At 41.7% G+C, this 18455-nt stretch overlaps 1 protein-coding gene and 2 long non-coding RNA genes across 4 annotated transcripts; 1 reads left to right on the top strand and 2 right to left on the bottom strand.

Annotated features, from left to right (window-relative positions):
• The first annotated feature begins 589 nt into the window (after positions 1 to 589).
• Positions 590 to 1148, top strand: lncRNA:CR45598 (long non-coding RNA:CR45598). Its single transcript, NR_125163.1, has one exon. It is a non-coding gene; the product is annotated as a long non-coding RNA:CR45598 (long non-coding RNA).
• A 119-nt stretch (positions 1149 to 1267) lies between these two features.
• On the bottom strand, positions 1268 to 5723 carry Sdr (Secreted decoy of InR). 2 transcript variants are annotated; one of them, NM_001300402.1, is made up of 7 exons: positions 4922 to 5723; positions 4306 to 4843; positions 4100 to 4247; positions 3643 to 4038; positions 3363 to 3579; positions 3054 to 3310; positions 1268 to 2983 (listed from the first exon to the last, which is right to left on the bottom strand). In NM_001300402.1, exons 1-7 carry the CDS (start codon positions 5471 to 5473, stop codon positions 2485 to 2487), a joined length of 2607 nt encoding a protein of 868 aa, NP_001287331.1. In that variant the 5' UTR covers positions 5474 to 5723; the 3' UTR covers positions 1268 to 2484. The 2 variants fall into 2 exon arrangements, with proteins under 2 accessions (NP_001287331.1, NP_650408.1); NM_142151.2 differs by having other exon boundaries at positions 2049 to 2983.
• A 6645-nt stretch (positions 5724 to 12368) lies between these two features.
• Positions 12369 to 13146, bottom strand: lncRNA:CR46199 (long non-coding RNA:CR46199). The gene is made up of 2 exons (NR_133400.1): positions 12976 to 13146; positions 12369 to 12907 (listed from the first exon to the last, which is right to left on the bottom strand). It is a non-coding gene; the product is annotated as a long non-coding RNA:CR46199 (long non-coding RNA).
• Positions 13147 to 18455: the final 5309 nt, after the last annotated feature.

Raw genomic sequence — 18455 nt, 5'->3', positions numbered from 1 at the left:
TGTATGCGCAAGTTTGGTAACTGGATTTGGGGGATTTTCAATGATAAAATATTTAAAATGTTTAACGTTTAACGTGTAGTATATACTTAGTTACTTATTAAAAATATTTCATATACAATTTTATATATTATTGATTTTTAAATTTAAATTTTCTATCTTTATTCAATTGGTTTCCCTTAGTACTGGCAACTACTTGCATTTATAGTAACACACACACACTCGCACAAGCTCTGATGGTGTTCAGTATATATCAATGTCTCAGGTCCAAACTAGTGCACATCATTACCATTACCGTTCCCAGACTGAATGCACTAACCCAGAACTCGCATGCCGACCCGTACCAAATCCAAATTCGAAAACCCAGAGTTTAATGCGCCGATGGTGAAGGTGATGCCGACACTTTCGTTTCTCCAGTTGGGGCAAGGACAATCGAGGAGCGCACACATATGGATTGGCAAAGCTGCCCACATAGCGGGTTATAAGCCAAATATGGCTAAGTCAAAAGCAAGTAAGCATATTCTGTACCATCCATGCAATACTTAGTATCGCACTGGTAGTTTTAAGTATCGATTTCTATAGCAATTTAATAGGTCAAAAACAAATGTCAGGTATGTAACATATTTTCGGACTAAAAATAAAATTGATAAACATATATTAAATAAACTCCAATTGAACAGCACTAGTCCGAGTTGCGGTGCACTCAGTTTTATTGTCCGCCTGCCTGCCTGACTGACGGACGGACGGGCGGACCAACGGGCGGACGGAGGAACTGCTAAACTGACGCACTGACATCGACGAACCGCACCCAAAGTGCTTGGCCCGGCAAGTGCATAGATAACAAACGAGTGCAAGGATAACGAGGCTACACGGCAAGGACTACGTTTGCAACCACAGCTACAGCTGCTACTACAACTGCGTCTATGGCAACGGAAATAACGCGAAAAATGGTGCAACAGCAAAGGGCGAAGAGGAGGGGACAGTGAAATATTGAAATACAATTGGTTTAGGATAAGATCACACACAGCCCCATATCTCTTCCTTCCTCCACTTAAAGACGGCGCCAAAGGATGTGGCATAAGTGGTTTCCAGCTGCCCAGCATTTTGCTTTAAGTCCAGCCAGTTGATTTAAATGGCTACATCAAAAATTGAAAAAGAGATTAGTTACACTCAGTAGGTTGAATAAGGTTTGCCAGCGGGTATTAGCTCACTAAAAAGAAACTCTAGCTTAGACTAACAAATATGATAAACTTGAGTATTTTTAAAGGGAATTTTATTGTAGACAATGAAATGTTATACCTTTTATTGATTGGCTTTCAATTGCAGTATATTATATATGACCTAAATTTGTGCTAGTGAGTTTCTTGCAGTGAAGCTTCCAAAGTACGCGAAGGGATAGTCGCCAAGTTACCCCCTTTGGAGTACTTCACTCGCGACCTCTAAGGTAGTTAAATTGCGCGTCAGTGTCAGCGGCAGAATTGAAATCCTTTTCCTCTGCAGGCACTCTGAGCGTCCTTAGCTTCCCGCATCCCGCTCACCCCTCGCCGCTCATACTTAGTCCTGCGTCAATCACGAACCGCTTTTCCCCATTGAGTGGGACACGTTTTCATGGAACTTTTCCAGCTGCGCCGAAAACTTGGCCACAAACAAGGCGACACATGACACGTACTCGACTTGACTCCACTCCACACCGAAAGCAAAAGCATCGTCTCGACCTAGTCCCTTTCCGCCCAGTTTTCGATGGTGGGGATTAGTTCTAGTTTTTGTCAGTGTTTTAAAGTTTAAAGCTCTTTTGCGGCATATTTGCATATTAAGTGGCATGCGTTGGAAGTTCCAGGCAGCCTGCTGTTGTTAGTTTCGCCTAGGCTTATGCCATGGCCAATCTCGAGAGAAAGGTAACCGCTTTCCGGGCCAAGTTGAGGATCTCAGGAATCACTGCTGTCAGTGAGGGTTTTTCCCTTTGAACGGTTTCTGGCTCTGGCACACATTGCAAGGACGTGCGGCTAAGTCTGATAAGCTGATAAGTCAAATTAGCACTGATGAAAACATTTGCTCGCTTGTCGAGGATTTGTTTGGCATTTACACATTTACAATACATTTGGAGGAACTACAGTCACTTGACTTACAATACTTAGTTGGGCCCATATGACACGGCTTACACATTACATTACATTTTAACAATTGATTCAAGTAAAAAGCATTAAAGCTGTTCAGTCTAATTATAATCAAAGTTAAAAACCGAAAAATATTAAAAAAAAAAATTAATTCCAAATAGTAAAACTACGACATATATAGTCTGGAAAAATAAGAGGTCCAGCGGTCCTTCTATGTCAAGTTTTTTAGAACAATAAATACAGATATAGTAAATGTTAAACACGTTGATTTAGGTTGATATTGCATCAAGTTTTCAACATGCCTATCGTCATATGGGTCTAGCATTTATCACTTGTCAGCGGATACAGAAAGTCTGCGATCGAGGATTCTCTGCTAAACACCCTTGATGAATCGCTCCAGTTGGATGCTTGCAGTCTTGATTACAGCTTCCGCCGGAGTTGAGCATCCGTTGACCACGCCCTCGACGCAAGCCCGTATGGTGATCCGGTAATGGGTTTCCGGCTCCAACTGGGAGAGGCAGTAAAAGTGCTGGGTGCCCGGAAGTTCGTAGCCACTCAAGGGCTCCTCAGCCACGCATTTTTCCTCCACTTGCTGGACCACGGATGCGTGGGAGTTTTGGCACTTGGGCAAGGCATGTCGGATGGTATACTTGTGCTGGTCCAAGTCCTGAAGATCCCGCTGCTTCTTCTCGCTATTCAGGCGATAATTCTCATAGTTAATTGCGGCCAATCTCTCCTTAGCCAATGTTGCATTTGTAGGAGCAGGAGTGGTTGTGGGCGGTCTGGTGGGCTCTTCATCCTTCTTTATGGACAACAGGTGCTCATAGTTAATCACTTTTTCGAACTCCTTTCTGCGATAGTCGTGATTGCGCCTATAGATGGTATAATATTGTATATTATTTCAATTGAAACTTCAAAGAAAACCATATTTTCTTGTCTTACGAAACATAAATGAGATTGGGCAACGCATCCTCGTAGGTGATTTGCTCTTTGTTGTAGTAATCCTCGTCATCTGGCTGAGGACCTGAATAGTAGGGCAGTACACCAGCGCACTCACAATCGATGTCTTTAGCATTTTCCAACTCAACATTCACATAATTTTTGTCCTTTGCTTCCTTGGTAGCATTGTACTTTTCGGCGGTCACAAAATAATTTTTAATGACTCCATTTGGACGCCTCGGTGGCCACCAGTGAAGAAGCTGGAAATGAACAAGTTTTTAAGCTGAGAGATATATTTTGAAAAGTACTTACAATCTGGGAACTGATTTCCGAACTGCCATATATTCGGAGCACAGGACTTGGCCTATCCGGTAGCGTCTGGAAGTAGCCGATTTTTGAGTAGGCATCTATCTGAATATGATATTCGGTTCTGGTGAGGGTCTTCACGAAATACGCATACTGTGTGTAGGGCTTCAGACCGCTTATCACATGACGTCGACTCTGGTTGGGCACAACGTCCATCAGCCAGCTGGAAAATTATAAACAGAATCACTGTAGGTAAACTTGGTGAGGGCGAGGAGTCCACACCCACTTGTCATGACCGCAACCATGCCGACCATCGTACATAGTCACGTTTTGCACCGGGGCTTCCTTGTAGTGATACGAATATCCTATTAGCGTTTCCATACCCTCCCAGTCCATGTAGTCCAGGATGATGCGTACCGCAGTGGAATTTAGGTCCTCCACTTTGGGATTGAGGGAGCGCACCGCGTCGCCACAAATCACGCGTTCGCCGTTCGAATTGGGGGATACATCTGCCACGGATATATTCTCTCCGCTTTTCAGGGAGCCCTGTAGCTGATGGATTTTCTCGTAGCACAGGCGGGGATTCAGGTGAAAGAATAGTGTACCGCGCTGAATGATCACCAGGTGATTGGGTGGCCAAATGTGCTCCAAATGGTAGTTATTCACTACATACAGGGCGTATCTGAAAATGAGATAAATAATATTATTAGAATTTCAATACAATCCTTGCCTCTCAAACTAACTTGTTTTCCACCAGCTTATCCCCTCTTATGGCATCCAAATTCTGAAGAAATGTGAGCGACATCAGCTGTGCAGAGTGTATGACCTTCAGATACCCAGTGATCTCTTTAACACTGGCCAACGCATTTTCCAAGGCATCTACAATTTTTTCTGGAAAATGTATTATGTAAGTAAATTATACAGATATCATATATGATATGAAACACACCTTTAATATTGGTGAGTTCGATGGTAAGTGAACCATTGATCGTCACACAGTCTTGTAAAACTTCCAGGTCGGCAGCACTCTTCACGTGAAAATCGCCGTTGCACTCCACCTGGCAGTGGATGATGCCCTTGGCGACCAAAATCTCTTTCTGGTTTCCCGGACACTTTTTCACACACTGATAGCCGCGTATCAGGGGAATCCTTCCCAATTCCCGGCACTCCCTGTGACCGATGCACCTCCTCTTGTTTAATTCATAGCTGGCGACACACTGATTGACACATCCCATTCTTCCCTGGTAGTTTGCACAAAGGGAGCAGTTTTGGGAATAGCAACCAGTTACACAGTTGTGATCACAACATTTGCCCGCACTATCACATCCGTTTAGGCCACATGCAATGGGGCAGTCCTTAAGTCTGGGCGGTTGGGGGCGAAGTTGTGTCGTATTCACGTTCCAGCAGCGCTCCGAGGAGTTCCGGATGAACTCGAAGTCCGCTGACAGGCTACCACACAAAGGGCACTGACTTTGCGGTCTGTTGTGCTATGGTTAATAAAAAAGTTATTTATCCAATATTTGCTTAATATCAAGGAACATATGCCCAAGTATATCTTCACTCACTTTAAGGGAAAAGTGCTGCCGAGTGGCATTGCCCATTAGATATATCCAATCGACGGTTTCCACGAAGCACAGCAAGGGATTCGATTCGACGCGAATGAATCCGCTCTGGATGCGCAATAACTCCACCAGGCCGAGCTCCCTGAGATTGCGATTCTCGTAGACCACCAGGGAGTACTGATCAAAGAGGAGCTCCTGCCCACGAATGATACGCAGCCGTGGGAATATCGACTGCAGGCTGATCAGACCCGTGCAGCGATACACCATTAGGTAGTCACTGATCTCGGTCACATTGCTGGCCAGCGAATCCAGGCTGTAGTTGCCGGATACATCCGTCAGATCCACATAGGCCAGTCGAACGTGACCCACCACATGAGTACAGTTCTGCAGTTTCCGCAGGTCCGCAATCTTATTTATCTCCAACGATCCGCAGGCGGTTTGATCATCGGAACTGGCCAAAACCGGCGATGAGGCGCCCAAAAACAGCAGTATCAACGGAACTGCGATCGAGATGGGGATCGGAAGGGGGTTGGGAACGGGGTGCAGATGCCCCATGCTGCCACCTGACACTTCCAATTGAGAGCACTTGACCCGGGCGTTAAGGGGGCTTCCAATGGATCAATTAGCGCGCCCGCTTGAATGTCAATGTCGTTTTTCTCGCACGATCGATCGGTTGAACTATATATTTTTTTAAATATTTTTTCCGCTTTTGAAGAGAGCTGCGTTCGCGGCAACGATTCGATTTGGACTGATGGCATTCGATTCGAACAGCGTTCTGTGCTTTCGATCTCTTTAATTAGCCTCTTCTTTCGGCATTCACTTTGTTTTGTTTTGTTTGGTTTTGTTTCACACTGTTATTTCTTTTTTATGCGCTCGTCTTCGTTCTCTAAACCCTTCGGCTACACCAGCGGAAAATCGTGTAGTGTTCATAAAACTATTCAAATTTGTCGACATTTATAAGAACCTAAAAATGTATGCAAAGCGAACATATTTAGTAACCTTTTTCTTAAGCAAAATATCTTTTAAGCAGATTTCCAAAATTATTACAATAATAAAATATTTAGCATATTGTTTGATAGAGCCAATTCTAATATAAATATCTAAATATCTTCAAAAACCAGAACTATTTTTTCGACTCGGTGTATAAAAACTGCTCAAGAATGAAAATCAAAGGTGGTGGCTGTTGTGAGAGAAGAAGACTGATGATTCGATGGGGAGCAGTCTGGTAATATTTACGTTAATGAAAGTAAACATTTCGTAAAACAATATCGTAAAATAATATACTTGCCGGTCTTGCTATTTGTTTGTTTCTAGTTTTCTCAATCAAATTTAAACCCCCTAATGCCCTTTTGCAGTCAATTAAAAAAGTGATATACGAAACTTAAAATTAAGATTAAGAGTACCATGATAATTCGTATGATCTTTTACGGTTTTTGATAGATCGATTTGTGGAGCTACAAATGAAATTCAAAAACTGGAAACCCTTTTTGAAATTCTTGGCACGCCACTGTTTCATTTTGTTGGGGAGCGATTATTTTACGCATCTGTTACCTTTCACGTTTTTCTCATTGTCGTTTCCTTGTTGCCGTCAGCCGAAAAACACTTGTTACTTCTGCAACCGCCACAGCCCCTTGCCACGCCCCCACTCCCCATGTGACCTTGCAACCATTTGCAAACCGGTTGGATCCTCTTCCCCCTTCCTCCTTAGCTACCTTCCCCTTAGCCACCTACCGGCGTTCTTTACCTTTTTCCCCAGAGTGCATGTCTTTGCCTTTTGTTTTTGCATTTGCGCAGAAATTAAATTGCACCGGCGAACAATTCAATTAGAGTGAATGCAAAAAAACAGTGAAAATAAGAGCGAAAATGGTGGGAGGGGGTGAACCAAAGCTCCAATCCAATTGGTAGAGTAGTGAGCATTGAACAACGCGCAATTGGCAGTTCATTAAGGTGCAAGTAACGCTCAATGGAATCGGAAAAAGAATTTTCTAAATTTAGTCAGATGCCAATTGAATACGCAGCTTGAATGATTGTTCAATAACAAAAAAATAGATAATATATTTATGTGTTAAATACAATAGCAATAGAAATCTATAAATAATTTGCGCAAAATTGTGCCCCGTTGTTTTAGATATTTTAATGGGCAAACCACATAAAAACGCACGAAATAATTTCAAATTTTCACTTTGTTATTATAGGGTATATCTTTAGTGTAGTACTTTGAATATATCATTACATATGTAACAGCGGATAAAATCTGCCTAATTCACCCCAGGATAATTATTTAGTTATTATATCTATTCCAAAAATTATTTTAAACATAATAATTTATGTTACCGTCGCGATAATCCATTCAAAATTAGTTAATAATTGATAAAACCATCATCAATGGTCAATATAGGCAGTAATTTATTATTATTATTTATCATAAAACGTTATTTTTAGCTTTAAATATGCTTAAAGCCAACTTCTATTTCTAAAAACAAAACTGCCATAAACTGTATCTTTTTTTAACGAGTGCAAAATGCACAAATTCACGCAAAATCACCAGCTGCACCCACATAAAAAATCGCAGTAAACGTGTGAAAAAACCACACAGGCATAACTATCAATGATTTTTTCGTTAGCTGATGTGCTCTTTTTCTCCGTTTTCCCGCCACCCGCCTGTGAATCAATTTTCGCAGTAATTTGCAGAGCCTGCGCTGATGTGAAACGCGCGGAATTTAATGCAGCATCCTTTCCGGCGGCACGTCAAACTATGAGCATCCCCACCAGCGCCCACTACCACCCCTCACCACGGAAGCCCCCATAACCAGGGGCGCCAATTATTGAATATGCCAGCAGCACACAGGCGCCGTTTGAAAGGGGCAACCAAAGGGGCAGCGGGAACTGACAACAGCCCTCCAGCGATGATGAAGTAGCTAGCTAGTATTTAATAAAAATGCTCTACAACTGCGAAACCATTTTATTTTGTAGTGAATATGTTTTCATAATTATTCCAATAATAAAATGAAAGTTTTCTTAAGCCAGCAGGAAATTAGAATGGCTTTTTTGAGCAGAGCACCATCTCTGACTCACTTAATTCGCACGGGAGTTGCAAGATGGCAATGATGCGGTGGACTCCAGTCACCAGAGTATCCGAGGCGGCAAACACGTAACACCATTTTGCGGCGCGTGATGGGAATCGCTAGCGAGGACGTGTGCATATGCCTACCCGGGAAAAGCGGGAAAAGCTGAGAAAATCGGGAATACAGTGGGAAGAGTCAAGGGATGGGAGAGTGGAAACGGGAAAACTTGGACATAAGTCAACCCGTGAGTAGGCGGCCCACGCACGTCCCTGCATTTAAGTGCCAAATTAGGAGGAGGCCTTGGGCGGCTTGCACATGGCTGTTGGCCATAAATCAAGCGGTCGATGCAATTTATGGCCCTGCCAATTCAATGAGCTACTGCCTGCCTGCCTGCTGTCTCATCATGACCCATTACCATTATGATTGCTGTTATTACGAACTCTACAGCTCGAGCCGGAGAATTAATTAAGTTTGCTGAAAAATGCAATCCGGCAAATAGACAATGGCAGCAGCTGTTCCATCAGCCTTTCTTCCCGGGATTCTCGAGTCCTTTCCGCTCAGTTGGAGCACTTGCATCCTGATTGATGTGGCACCTCGCAGCAGCTGACAGGATATTCAACCCGGCTGGCTGATGCAATTGGACACATGACACAGCAATCTGCTTGAAAACTACACTAAGACGTCCAAGAAGTTGGCCAAAACAGACCACACAGCAAGTGCACTGGAGTTTCCCTTTACCTTTGGGATAACGAACAATAAAAACATTCGAGTGCAAACAATGTTACTTCATAAGTAGTCATCAAAAATTACATAATCCATTTAAGAGGCGAGCAAGTATAAAACACACAAACTGAAATCCATTTTTAATTTGGTAAAACTATTACTTTACTTTCTTTGCCACACTTCATAAAATTGCAATGCTCTTCATTTGCACGTGCATTCCGCAAGCCTCAATTCAATCAAATTTAAAAAGCTTTCAATCTCAATCAAACTGCTAACAAGTCTTGTTCAACCAAATTGCGTTAAATGGAGTCCAATTAAAATTAAAAATGAGTGCCTAAGAGTGTGTCTTTTAAATTCGATAGCACTTCAATTAGAAAGTTTTCAAATTAAAGCCAGCATTCTATTGCATAAGAATGCAAGTAAATTAAAGGGTATATATATTGTAATACAAATTCATATTTCTTGTAATATTTCCATTGCAATGAGCAATGAAAATTGTACATTGTACACTGTAAAAGAGCCTTGATTTTTCAAACCACTCCATTGCGCATAAACTTCACTCTTAATCAGATTTTTCCATTGTTAGCCTTTGCCATTTTTAAGGCATCTGCTCAAAAGCGTTTCATATTTTACGGCTCACCTCATAAAGCCGAAAGGTTGGCTGGCAGAAAGTCAGGACGGAAAGTGCCCTTAGTAACAAGGATATGGGCAACCTTTGTGCCACTTGCATTACGCATACGCCCTGTCGTCGCACAGATCTTCAAGTTTATGCTAAAAAGTCGCACACCGACGCAGCTGGCATGTGCCTCCTTGCATTTCACAATTTCTCCATTTTTATTTCAATATAGAGCATATAGAGCCCGTTGGCCGCCATCCCCGTTGCTAGCTCCATTTTATGCGTTCCTTTCATGCAATGCAAATCGTTTTAAAAATAGTGTATTTTTTACACATTTTTATGCAACTTTTTCTGCCATTCTCCCTTTGTTGCTTAAGCACGTAATTTATGTATTCTTGAATGCCAGTGTGTGTGTGTGTGTGTGCAAGTGCCACAACAATTTGCATATGTGCGCCGCACTCAGGTGGCTGCCCATTTCTTTTTTTTTTTCTATTAGCCACGCATAAAGCTTAATTTATTGGCGCCTGCAGCCTGGAATTTTGCCCTTCCGTTTTGGCCAGGAAGTTGCAATCATTATTTTTTATAGCCTCGGTCACCCGCAGAAATTTGGCTATCAAAGAAAATTAATAATGAACAAAAGGAAAGGGTGAGCTGAATGAATCTCTGGCATTTTCACTGCTGCGTGACGCTGTGGAATTTTGCGCCAAGGAATGAGTGTAAAATATTTTACAGAGTTTAATCAGCCAAAAAATGTGGCAAAGAATTGTGCATCTTTTACACAGACATTTCATATTAAATATTTCACAGTTTGGAATCTTTAAGCTAAGCTTGAGTAAAAAATCATTAATATTCCGCCTTCCAGCCGTCTTACAATCGCAATTAAAAGCGTTATTAAATTTTCGGCTTGAATGCGACTTGTGGTGTGTTGATGGCCAAATTAATTGCATATCTGATGGGGGCATAAATCCGATCTTTGGCTGATTGCTGAGACACGTCTGGTGCGCTCATTTACCATTTGCCACGGGCTTTGTTTGCCGATTTCAAACGGCATTAAAGGGAAGGGCCATGGGTGGCTGCTAATGCGCCCGAGTGCTAACTGCTTGGAAATGGATTGTCGGATTGCCGGATGGCCGGGTTGCGTCACGGATTGCCTGAAAACGATAGCGATGCATTGCGAACGGGTTGAAGGCACGGTTGAATGGTTCAATTGGATGGAGGCTTGCAGTTTAAGGGCTGCAATCAGGTTTCATTGATTGAACAACAGGATTAAATGGCAAACACACAATTATGGAAATCAGAAAATGAATAAGATGAGCGTGAGATGGATTGCAAATAACTGACTGTAAAACCAGCAATCAGTTTATTAAAATTTATTATATCCCAAACAAACTTAAAAGAATTTCTAATGAAAATTCGAAATTACATTTAAATAGATTTTAAAATTTGAGCGCAATGGTAGAAGCTTTATTTCGAATGAAATTCTTTATCTTAATCAAATCGTTTTCTTTGTACAATTTTTCTATAATTTCCGTATTTTCAAGCGACAAACTGAGAGATACATGTTTTTTTTATATCATTTATTTTTCAATCCTAATCTTATTAGCTCTAAAAATGTCATAAATGCTTAGATATATGGCTTTCAGATTCTCTTCAAAACATCCAACACAAAATGGCCATATAAAGAGCATGACAAAGCACCTGGATAAATGAGAATTTCTGATGATAAAACTTTGTGAAAGTTCAAAATGCTTCACATTGCAAGTTAAATTTTTCTTAGCTTAAGGAACGAAAGTTTGTTTTATTCAATTGATTATTTTTGTATGCAAAGAACTATGCCTAATTCTTAAGTAAATGCAACTCACGTTTTAGCTTACAATTTTGTTCGTACCGTTCGCTTTTTAGCAGTTAAAGCTCCTGCGGCCACGAGGCGTATACTTCATTTATTGGCCACATTTCTGGCACAACGCTTCACTGAGCTAAGTACTTTTCTGGCCACCGGTAAAGCCTAAGCTTAGCCAGAAGTCATGGAACAGAAGCTGCCATCGCGAGCTCGTAAACAAATGCGCACCTCAAATTTGTAAAGATTAGCAGACAATTCGCACACAGTCAACACGGCCGCATCTAAGCTTTCATCTGCCTTCCACCTCACAGCGACCACTCAACACTGAAAAAAATAACGCAAAATTGCGCAAGTTGTAAAAAAAACTTAAAAAAGTTTAAATGTATTGTTTTTAAAGGTCAAATTTTAAGTTATGACTTAGTGTAAAATTTACAATTTAAATTCTCAGCCAACTAATAAAATGGGGTCACCTTTTTCACCCGGTGCATGGATAGCATTTTAGAAATAAGGGAAACAGGGCCCGGAATACCGAGTAACCACCTTGTCTAATCTAATAGCTGCCGGCTGACAAACATTGACATTTTCTGTTATGTAATCAGACGCCCAAAGGTATGCCCAAAATACAAAGAACACGTGCCCGACACGCTCGCCACTCGGCAAAAGCTTCGAAAGGTGGGGTGGTTGTTGGCCAAAAAGCGGAGGAAACGCAATAAATTGTCGCATAAAAATTGATGTTTTATTTTCAGCTTCTTTTGCACTCGCTTGTCGCCCCGCTTTTTTCCCACACAATTTCCCATTTTGGGTTCTGTTGTTTTTCGCTTCGCCTTTTGCTATGCAAAACGTGCATGGAAATCGCAAAATTCTTTTCGCTTTTTCGGTTAGCTCAAACACAAACAAAAGAAGCCGAGCAGAAAGTTGCTATTGGGTTGGCAAAATCCTGTGGACTGAGGATCATCGGGGGCATGATGAAACTGCTGAGTCTGACTTGTCCTAGATATATAGTCAATATATATGTGCTACTTACCAATATTACATCATAGTCCGTAATGAATTCCTTAACTTATAAATAAACGTTCCTAACCTTTTGAAATTAGGCCTTAAAGCTTTAGCCCCCTTAAAAAGCCACATTTAAGCCAAGAACTTCTCCCCGTACGCTCATATTTTACACAAGATATGGGCGTGTCGTTTCTAAATGTAGTCAAAGCTGACACCTTCATGATTATTTGATGTCAGGCTGGGGTTATTTATAGGCAGCTGACATGACTATATCCGCTGCAAAATGTGCCCCAGCCATATACATACATACATACTACATACATAGTTGGAGTCGCCGTAAATAGAATGAAGCGCTTATTTAAGCCAAGAGTGCCCCGAAAAATGGTGAGTAAATTAATATTTGCCACGTGTGTAGGACTTGGAATGTGTTGAGCGTTAACCGCAGGGCAGGCAGACAGACACGTGAAAAATTTCGAATAATCCATTACGGCCAAGACAAGTGCCTCTTATCGCCAGACAGCCCACGCAGTCCGCAGATCCCACGGAGGTGTGGCCGTCTTGGCCAAGTGGGATTCCTTCCTTCATTCACTCACTGCACTTGACAAGAACGGACTGTCCGCCCCTTTGTGTTGGACTCTCCAACATAAATTTGCCCGGGTTGCCAGTCAAATGCTGTTCACTTTCGCTACAAACCCGCTGCATAACCTGTTGGCCACCTTGGAATGATTCCGAGATCACCGGGGTCACTCCTAATTGATTTTGAACAAAAAAAGAGTATAACATGAATTACCTCAATACTCTGAAGGAAAGTACTCACCCTTTTATGTTCCAATAGTTGGGTTTTTTGTTTTCTAAAATGTTTTATTCCTCAAATTTTCACAGCTTTTTATAGCTCCCACACATGTCACTCCAATTTATAATAAGCCTTCATCGAAAAGATGTTGCCCAAGCATCAAGTGAGCAAACGATAACCTGACCTACAAATTCCAGCTAACCCAACTCAAATATTAGGGCCAACTTCGTGCCATCTCGGCTAACAAGTCACGGCAGCCAACTTAGATACATATAGTGGAAAATGCGGAGATGAAAGCCAAAATGAGAGTGAGATGTGGAAGAAGGTAACGCGATAGTGAAGCGGAAATTTGAGCAATGCAGCTAAATTGCGTTTAACCAAGCGAGCGAGCCAACTCGAACCGAAGGCATTCAAAAACCCAAAGCCCAATCCCAATCCCCTTTTCTGCCGGAACCGGACAGCTCAAGACCCGGATGGCTAAGAGTCCCGAGGGCCAAAAACCACCTTCCTTCGCGAAGACAAACTGCGAGCTGAAAACATAAATTCTTGATTGCAATAGACGTCGACAATGTTGTCACCGCCGCCAGACTTGCAGGCATCATCATCATTTTGATGTCGCCACCTCATGAACTTGCGCCATATTTCACTCAAGGCTACCAATTCGAAAAGGAACACGCCCAGAAAACGAAATAGTGCTGCCAAATATAAATGACAAGTAAATTCTCTAAAAACACTGATTATATCACTTAGATTCAAATGAGTAATAATGTTAAACTACAACCCCTTTTTATGCATATTTATTAATCTTCAAATCACTTTTAATTTGCCAGCTCTGATGGCCACCCCTTTTTTGTCCAAATTGCGCTGACCAAAAGTAACAAAAGGAGCAGTAACAAGTAACAAAGAAGACAGAGAGAAATGGCCTGTGTAAATTATTGCACGACAACATCGCGGAATGGGGTTCAATTTTGGGGTCACCACCTCAGTGGAAACCTATTTATACAGGACGAAACTCTATCGGCTGTCCTGCAAAAAGCCTCCAATCAATGAGTTTTTCCTTTCTCCACTTTTGGGCAAATTAAGTGCTTAAATTTCAATTAAAACTTGTACTTGAACTTCTTGTTGGGTGGTGGGAGGAGCGGCACTTGGTTTAACCTCCCATCGCACTGACCTCATTAATGCTAAACATCCGCGATATTTTATAGTAATTAGAAGCAGTCAAATTGAATTGGCATTAGGGCGTGTTATGTTGCCAGGGATAGCACGGCTATAAAAAGCAAATGTTATTAGGGTTAAACTTGGTAGTACACATTGCTCGGAATGGAGGCAATTTGTTGGAAAATAGGCCTTGAGATTGGAGGAAGCGGCAAATGAGTCCTTGGGATGGGAAAACCAGATCGGAGTTTTGGGAATTTCCATAATAACATTGTTCGCGCCAGCAAGTGGTACTTAAATATCCACTAATTGAATGGAAAAGTTATGGATTACGTGTATTAATGTATTTAGCCAAATCCTGAAATCTCGAGGAGGTAAAATGGATGAAAGGAAACAGTTTTGTTTTGGACTTTCCAAGCAAAATTAAAAGCAGCCACGGAAACGTTTTGATTACAAATCAATGACTTTGTGAATTTGTTTGAAATACTTATTTTAAGATCGCCCACACTGACGCATAGTAATAAATGCATTCTATTCAGTGGCTTGGAAGAAAGAAATAATTTCTTGTAAAACCCACCGAAGTGAAGGAAAGGAAAACGAAGCTCAGACACGGCCACAATACAATTTGATTTCCATTTCGTGGGATCTCTGGCTTTGATTGCCGCTGACCTACTTGCTGCCTGATTACCCCACCAAACACACACACACACACGCACTGCTATGCGCCATAGACACCCCGCACACACACACACACACACGTAGACAATCAGGAGAAGTGCTCCTTGTGGCATAGTTGGCATAACTTACGGCGCATGCCGCATTCCTGGCTGGCAAATAACTTTGCATACTTTCGGCGGCACGGATAAGTCGTCTTGATTTATGCAGCAAACACTTTCGATTAATTGCCCACATAACTGCGCTCATTGCACATGTGATATACAGATATATATATGTTTGTCTGTGTGTGTGAGTGCGGGAAAATGGAAATTTGGGCGGAAGATGATTTTAGGATGGAAGAGGGATGGGCCAAAAGTCATCAAAACTATTTCATTAATTTGTTGCTCGGCTGCTTTGCTGCGGCCCAGAAGTCTTTAAAACTTTTGTTTGTTTGTCTTTGGCAAAAGTTTTAATCGCATTTGTTTGTCACCGCTCTCGACTCCATATTTCGATGGCAATCTGTCTCACTAACTCGGAACTTGACTAGCTGGCTTCAGTGAATATTTAACTTGTAAATCCGCATTTTAGACAAATGTTTGACTGGCGCATGAAGGACCCTTTTTATGATATCCCCTGCTTTTTGAATTTAATGCAGTTGGGATTGATTTAAAAACGTTGAAAATGACAAGAACACTTTACCATTAAAAGCAGACAACGCACCTCAACCAGGAAAATGTAACAATGAACGTATTGATTCATTGCAAACACACATAAATCATTCACATACCTGCTGTACAAAGTTCAAGTACCCAACTGAAATATTTAAAGTATTCACTGTTTGACTTCACTTGCTACTGCAATTTCCAGTTGGGTCATGTATCGCTTATGCACAAACATCTGATTAACGTTTCTATCATTTTCAACTTGGCCCTGTAGCAAAACGATTTTATATTTCTGGCCAGCCTTCTGCCTTCGCTGAGCTGTCAACCGCACGGATACAAATACGGCTGACAGGGCGGATGGGTAATGTTGAGAACTTGGGACTTGGTAATGGGGCGGGTGCGCCACCTAGGGAGCCAAGGATGGAGCCAAACTGAACCTGGTTGAACTGCACCTGACGCACGGGCAAACACACCAAGGGCCAACTAGATCATTCCCATACTGCCACTCGTTTTTGGACCAACACCCCCTGCACGCCCTTCCATTTCCCCAGTTGCTAATGTAGTTTACTTACGCTGAAATATTTGCCTTGCCAAACTGCATTTCCATTCCGGGGCAGGTAGTCAATTTTTATCACTCGCTGGGAATTTGCATGCGGACACGGCAGTCGGAGTCCTCGAAAAGATTGCTAGAACATTGGAAAGACAGATAGATATTCGAGCTTAAATATTAAACCCTAAAAACTTCTTTCAGAATTACAGTGCATTTCTTAAATAGAAAATAGAGCGTGTCCAAAGCTGCATTGGCAAACGACGATGACGATGCGATTCGAAATCAAAAAAAAAAGCCGAGCGAAATGCAGTTTAGATAAAATTAAGATAATTACGTATGCTGGCGAATAAAAGGGAGTGGACAGGATCAGCCGCAAATTGCCGTCATCATTCTTGGGGCGATACTACCTTTTGTCTGACTCTCTGCTCGCCTGTCCGAGACTTATGAGAAAGGCCAAAATGTCATGTACAACAGATAAAAAGGACACGGACAGGGACACGGACACGGCGGCTAATGACACAAAGAAGCCCGAACTGCAAAACAACTGAAAAGGATTGTACGGAAAAAACGCTACACTGAGAATAAACGTACGACTCTTAAACAGTATTAAACATCACTTCAACTTGAAAGAAATATTACTGTCATTAATCAAAAGCTTGTATTAGTTTAGTATTAGTTTTATTTTATATGGGCTATTATCCCCCTAAAAATGTATGGTAAAATCCAATTATATATATATTTCCACTATTCTCCCTTTGGTTTCGTGCTCTAATATTTTTCAGTGTAGCAACTGCGGAAAACGAGAGTAAAAAAGGGTTATAAAGCTCGGCTCCCTCCGAACTGCTGCCTCCTTCACCCCTTTTATCTTCGGTCTAGGCCATTATTGTGCAGGCTTTATTGTTTTTTGTGCCTTTGCCATCTTACTCATTTCGCTGTCGTGACTCCTTTGCCTTTTGTTGAATTGAAACAATTTGTCACTTTTTGGCCAAGTGCCTGTGGCTGCTTTTTTGTTCAGCCGAGTTAGCTGAACCTGTATTCATCTCCTTTGTAGTTAATGAAATAAATGAAGAGCAAAGCGCAGATGGGCCACAATATTTTTGACAGTGTTTTATTGCAAATTGCCAACGTCTGCCTGTTGTTTGTTTCGAAATTATGGACTTCCTGATTAGCCATAAGGAAAGTTAAATTACCATGATGGTGCAATTCAGCACAAGTACAAACATATTCATTTGCGAACAAATTCACAGATGTTGATTGCATTATTTGCACATACACCAGTGGAAGAAGAAGAACATATGCTTAAAAACACTTTATGAAGTGCCCTTCCATCGATAAATGGCTATAACTCGATATATACAATGAACTGCATTTCATTAGCGAACCGCACTTGCCACGTGTAAAAACAGAAACAAATAAATATAAAGAGTAAAAAAATCAATCGGACTGGTAAATTTAACAGAATTGCCAATTCATTTGCATAAGTTACGGACTGACCATTACATTACATTTCAATACATTAAATTAATGCCAGACGGCCACTTAGAGCAAATAAAATAAAAGCAATTGAGTTTGCTCATTCATACAAGCAGTTAAAGGCCATTCGAAACAAAAAAAAATAAATAAAAATCCAGCAGTTAAAACAGATTACATTCGTTTTCGGCTTCGGCTTTCCGGAAAATCCAAACAAATAAATAAGATTAAGGCCGGAGATGACGGAGATGGGGCCAACTTGACCTCCGACGGACCCGCTTTATCCCAAGACAGCCACCGTAGCTCCAAGTCCCTTGGCCGTTTGATCTGCTGCAGCATTTGCCACCCACTCTCCACCTGGCCTCCCTTTGAACTTTGCCCAATGGTCAGCAAATCGGCCTAAATGCCTGAACAGGAAATCAATTCTCAACAGCCCCTTGTCCTCGACCGCGCCCACACAGGATGGATCACTCTGAAGCAGGTCCTTTTCCCTTTATCCTAGCCAACACCTTTCTAAGTGCTAGCTCACTCTCTGAATATGGAAAATACTATTAAATTGTGTTCAGGGAATATCCACTTTTAATTCCCACACACATAACCTTTACACATCTTTTAACTGAAGTCGCTTTGGTCACTAAACATTTTCCTGAATACCACTCGAAATTAGCCTTCCATATGTCTCAGTCCAGCGGTCGGAAGTTAGCAGTCCTTCGGAGTTCATTGTGCCCAGGACTACTTCAGACGCTTCTGCAACAGTGGATGTTGCACATTGTTGGGTGCTCATGTCTGGGGCACGCTTGAAATGCAACATTGCACCGGAAAGCAGCGGAAGGCCTTTTATATGCCCGGCCAACTTCCGGTCCATAGAAAACTAAGCTCTGTTGCCACTGGTGCACCATAGTGGCATGTGAACAAAAGGTGTGCCCTTGCATATGCCTCATTGTTGTGGTTTTTTCCGCAGTCAAGTGGAACATAAGTGTGGCAAGCCTTAAACTTGACATATTGCTTCC

Source organism: Drosophila melanogaster, chromosome 3R, assembly GCF_000001215.4.
Source record: "Drosophila melanogaster chromosome 3R".
Taxonomy (NCBI): domain Eukaryota; kingdom Metazoa; phylum Arthropoda; class Insecta; order Diptera; family Drosophilidae; genus Drosophila; species Drosophila melanogaster.
This window is presented reverse-complemented; position numbering and strand designations above follow the sequence as displayed.